Source organism: Gavialis gangeticus, unplaced genomic scaffold (assembly GCF_001723915.1).
Source record: "Gavialis gangeticus isolate Ggan-Ray unplaced genomic scaffold, GavGan_comp1, whole genome shotgun sequence".
NCBI classification, from domain to species: Eukaryota; Metazoa; Chordata; order Crocodylia; family Gavialidae; genus Gavialis; species Gavialis gangeticus.
In genome coordinates, this window is record NW_017729028.1 from 27,213,881 (window position 1) to 27,219,429 (window position 5,549).

At 39.6% G+C, this 5,549-nt stretch overlaps 1 protein-coding gene across 1 annotated transcript in view; it reads right to left on the minus strand.

The window, feature by feature from the left end:
- The window catches only part of ATAD2B (ATPase family, AAA domain containing 2B), a 133,834-nt gene that overhangs the window by 15,162 nt on the left and 113,123 nt on the right, over positions 1–5,549 (minus strand). Inside the window, exon 26 of the mRNA XM_019520676.1 lies at positions 189–316. Within this exon, the coding sequence (XP_019376221.1) occupies positions 189–316 (128 nt within the window). The remainder of the gene's footprint in view (positions 1–188; positions 317–5,549) is intronic.

Here is a 5,549-nt window from a genome sequence, read left to right on the forward strand (position 1 = left end):
GACCAATATCAATAAGAGTCTAACAATACTATTAACTTGTATTTATTTAAATAAAAATTGCTGACAAAAAGGCACCTTAAAAATAATGCTAACAAATATAATTTCTACAGTCAACATTCTGCATTGGATGTAGCATTCTGAAAAGCAGTAGGATAGGTAAATAAGGTAGTTCAAAAAAATCTCATTACCTTTAATCTGCTGTGGTCAACAATTACTGGGGGTACAGGATCCAATGGTTCCTCTGGAACGTGTTCCAGACTTGCAGATTTTGGCTGCTCCAGAGTGACTTTTCTAGATTTCTTACCTTTGGATGCACCTGCAGTTTGGACAAAAAAATACCACCATATCAAAAGACAGATGGCAGAAAATTGCGTTACTATTAGACAACAAAAATCTCTATACCTTCAAATATGATGAAACAAAGTCATGCAACAAACATCTCACAGCACTTTCTATTATTCAAGCGCTGTGTTGTCTAGGCATTCAAATTCAGAAGTGTGTTTGCATTACTACCGACAGACCCAGAAAGCATGGATTCATGAGTATCAGTTATGTGGCTTATCAACACCTAGCAACTTCCTTATGGTCATACAATTTAAAGCAGAAGGAGCCATTACAGACATGCAATCCGAAGAGACTAACTGGCCAGTAAAACCTGTAGCTAGCCCATAACTTCTGGTTGCACTACAGTACATCAAAAGACTTGATCTTGACTTTAAAAAATTAAACTGATAGATAATTCACTATATTCCAAAGTGTAATTCCAGTATTTAATTGAAAAAGGACTTTCCCATCTCCAAGCTGATTTTGCCAAACCCCAGGCAACTGAGTTTCCAGCTACTGTAACTGCCATAGGTCTAATTCCGCTATTTTTTGTTCACCACTTCTACCTCCACTATATTTTATACCTTTTAGATCCTATGGTATAGCATCCTTCTTCCATGTAGAGGACTGGATGACAGGACTATCTTTAGAGGCAACACCACTTTCTTAAGGGCCCCCAGAGGGATTAATGTTTGTGCGACTAATTTCTTTATTCTAGCAACATTTTGAACCCCAGAATTATAAAAAAAAAAAAGGTTAAAGCCAGAAGAGATTTAATATGCCCAATTCCCAAACATGAGCTACTCAATGCTTCTTTTGTGGAAGTAGTAGTGAATGATTTTTCAAAGTTACTGTCTAGGTTCTCAGGTGCATCTTTACCAAAAACAGCTGGAAAAATTGCTTATAAACTGTTGATTCATTTTAATTTAATTTAATTAAACTGTAGTTTAATTTTAAATGTTTTAACTCATGCTTGTTAAGTACTCATACTACAGAGATTAACACTGATTCAGGATCTTTAACTGCTAGTGTCACTGGACATTTCAACTCCATTTGACAAGATCAAACTGACAAAGAGAATTACTTTGGCAGAACTGACTCCGACATGGCTTGGCTCTATTTCTCATGCCGCTCAGCAACGGGCTCACTGGATCAGTTCAGTTCGTTACTCACTTCCCTGGGAGGTGGTGTCCCTGTTAAAAGATCTTAGATCCTCTTGTCTTTCATTTTTACTTGGTTCCATTTTAAACAAGTGTTAAGAGGATTCACTGCTGGGTAGATGGCACACTGACATGGCAACTACTGACTTATTCAGGTTGCATGTCCAACTCAGGCAAATTCTTTACGTGAAAGAAAGCAGTGGATTTGTTAATTTTATTAAATGACAAACAAATAAAGCATTGCCATTAATAAGCTCAAACTAACAACTGAGCAATACCCTGGGCTTTGCAATTCCTATCAGCAATGCTATTGTGACAGCAATGTTAAATATAAAGGTCCAGTTAGTCTATCATCGGATGTAATTTCTTATCTTTGGGTTCATTATTGCCTCTGGTTGGCTATGTAAGAAATAACGCTGTGGTCCCCTCTGCTTGAAACAAGAGCCTAATAGCTGCTGGTGTCCTAGGTGGGTTCAATTCTATAAAGATATAGTTTCCTGTTTGCTGGCAACCATCACTTATTACAGGAGAATGCTATTCATCCACAACAAAGCAGCATATATCTTTACAGATAAAAGTCAAAACACCCTGAGCTTGAAAAGTTCAGTGAACTTCTCCGTCAGTATTAATGTTCTTTTAACTTTAAAACTTCTGAGGCAGGATTCCAGACTGAATAACCCTTATGTGTTCCATTGTCCCCTTATAGCCCGAGATGACCAATCAACCCACTTACTCCTATCAGAGATTTCTGGTGGACAGAGCAAGATTTCGTAACTACACACCAAATGTATAGTACATGTTCCTAAAATCCCCAGCTGATACCAGAATTGAACAGTACTTTAAAGAAACCTCTGTTGCAGCTTTTAACCATTCTAAGCTACCTGTGTTCATATAACTGTATTACATTGTACTTCAAGACTTTTAAGGGTGCCTATGTTGAGGATGCATTCCATCTTCACCCCCTGAAGGAACACCCAAGCACTCCCAGCAAATGTCCGAAGGGGGTTTATAAAAGGGAGGCCCATATGAGAACATACAGGATGAGGAACCTCTCAAGTCCATACCAAAGTGCAAAGCCCTTAGTTTCATTTACTTGCAGCATTTCTTTTCCCTAAAGTTCCCCAAAAGCCCCTACACTCAGGACACTCAAAATACTACAATTCCTGGAACCAGAGACAGGGGATAAAATTCTCTTCTCCCTCCAGGGCCTTATGCGTAGGGTGACCACACATTCTGGTTTGGCCAGGACTGTCCTGGATTTTGAAGACCATCCCCAGATGGTTGGGGATAATTAAAACGAGTCCTGGGTGTGGGGCACAGTCTAGTGGGAAGGCAGAGCAGCATGCAAGCCAGGCAACTCCACCTCCCCACCAGACTGTGCCCACAGCCTTGCCTGCCTCTGCCTGCAGCAGCATCGCTGATGGGAGAGGGGGAGGTATCCCAGATTTCTTTATGGTTACTCTACTTATGTGCCACCTCCATGGTTCTCCAAAGCTTTTAACAAGCTCTAGGAACAAGGGGCAATTTGGTTCCGAAGTCACACTACTGTTAACTCAGCTCCGTGCCTCATTTCAAGTTTCCTCCTTCACTCGGCTCTTTCACAACCTGGCAGAGAACTGTACCCACATTCCTGAACAGGATCCTTCCTAGGAGAGATGACAGGAACAACAAAGTGAAAATGCCAACTGCAATCCCCTCCTGCTGGGTCATTAGAGCATCACCCCCACTGCTGCAATGAGCAGCAGACTATTCATTTGTCTCCTCTTCCTTTCCTTTGTCCAAGCACAGATGCAGTTCTCTATAGTGACATTTTTTCATTGGGAAATTTCAAACAACTGGCCCAGAAATAGGACAATATGGAACTGTGTCAATCCCTCACTTAAGCCATGGAAATAATTTACTTAAAAAACAACAACTCCAAAGTGCTTTCGGATGGTCAAACCAAAGAGTATCAGCTGTAGAGGAACATGTCCCACCACAGCTGATTGGGTTATGTGTTCCCTTTGCCAGATTATTCCCTGCCTCCCTCACTGCCCCATACCTCCTTGCCAGGATTTGCGCTGACCCATCCCTCTGGGTGAAGCACAAGTCGGCACAGGTACTGGTAAGGTGGTGTGGGGCACTGTGGCACAAAGGCAAGGAAAGGTGACATCTATTTCCACCCTTTGGGTACCAAGTTCATTTTTTAAACTGATGATCATGAAGATCCCACCAGTGTTCATCTTCAATGTCATTGTTATATAGCTTCCTAAAGGTTTATTTATATCCATAGAAATGCATAGCACAAAGATATACATTGACCTGCTGAGTTTTAACATTAAAAATTACTATGGGGAAGTAAAGATGTAAAGTCACCAAAAAGCAGAAGGGTTTTTGTTGTTCTTGTTGTTATATTTTATACATTAAAGGTGTTGCCCAAAAATACTGTTCCTCTTTCTACAATCTCCAAGATTGATTCCTGTCTCCATCTCATCTCAAGAATTTAAAACTACTTTTCTTCTGGCAATCCTGACCGTCAGCAAGGCGTTCTTCAGTCTATCCAGAATTCAAATTGTAAAATTACTTCTTTCTCTAGCGCTCAAACCACACTACTACCCCTTCTCCACTTCAATCCCTTCATTGACTGCTGCTCATCTTCCCGCTTAAATTGAAGATTTTGTTCCTCACCTACAGGCCCTACAAAATCCATTCCTGATGACACCTGTTCTATTTCTCATGCACCGTGCATCTGGAGCACACTCTTCATCTCTTATTTCTTATCACTCATTTATACACATTCTTCCATGCTACCTATCCTTAAAAAACAAACAAACAAAGAGTCTCATCATTCAAACCCTCAGCAACACTCACTTCGTTTACAAACAGTAACACTGATCTTTGATATTAAAATACTTAATTTTTGTATATATTAAAACATAATAAACAAACTATCACAGCTTTTACATCTCTTCCCTCAAGAAACTTTGCCCCCCAAAGAAAACTGCCCCTCCTTTTCCTTTTATTCATCGGTGTCCTTCCCTTTCCCTTGTTTTTTTTTTTGCACATGACATGGTCATTGCATCGCAGTCTCTGGAAAATGCTTAAATCAGGAACCTTTACTTGCAAAGCACTACGAACACCTCACTTATGGCTAGGTAGAGACATGCTGAAAGCCCAGGGCTGAATTGATTTAAGTTACAGTTTTCTGCAAGTGGTATAGTTAGGTAAGTAGCAAACAGAACACACCATTTGTCCTTTGGTGTGTGTGTGGGGGTATAAAACTTAGACCAGGTACAGCTATTTTTAAACCAGTCTATGCATGCAGAACTTCTGTTCTGTTACAGGTATAAACCAGTTTTCTGTGCCAGATTTCCAATCACTTATACCGGTAAAAGTGTAATGTTGGTACCTGGCCTATGAGAGGAACAATTGCTTTTATTCTCAATTTATAAAAACAAGGACTCCTGATAATCTGATTTTATCAGAACCCTACAGATTTGTAATAAGATTATAGTCTATTTCACTAGATTCAAACCCAGTGATAGCTGTCCTGTAAATTCTTGGATAAGGAGGCACATGGAGCCACACCATAGTGAACCCTGTCTCAGTGATAGTTTAGAAATACTCCAATTATCCTCAGTATAATATTACCTCAGTATCTGCAATATTCCCCAGAAAGCTTATAGATGTATACAGAATACTGTCAATAAAGAGTTAAACTTATTTATCTAAGATGGTTGTTCTCAACTTTTTTTTTTTTTTTTTTTTTAATATTCAAGGCATGCCTCAGAAAATGCCAGCCAGCTCTTAGCTTGCATTTTTTTTACTACAGAAAAAGTAATACAGCAAATCTTCTGTTGCAAAGAAATTGGAAAGATGCAACAGGTTTTTGACACTATGGATTTAGGAATTTCTGGTTTATTTCATGAATCATGTTTGCACACTTAAGCTAACATTGTGAGATCCTGTGGCCCCTTTGAAAGGATCTCAAGGTACTTCAGGGTGCCATGGCACCGTGGTTGAGAATTACTAATCTAAGGCAACATTAATTTCATAGACATTAGGGCTGGAAGGGACCTTGGAAGA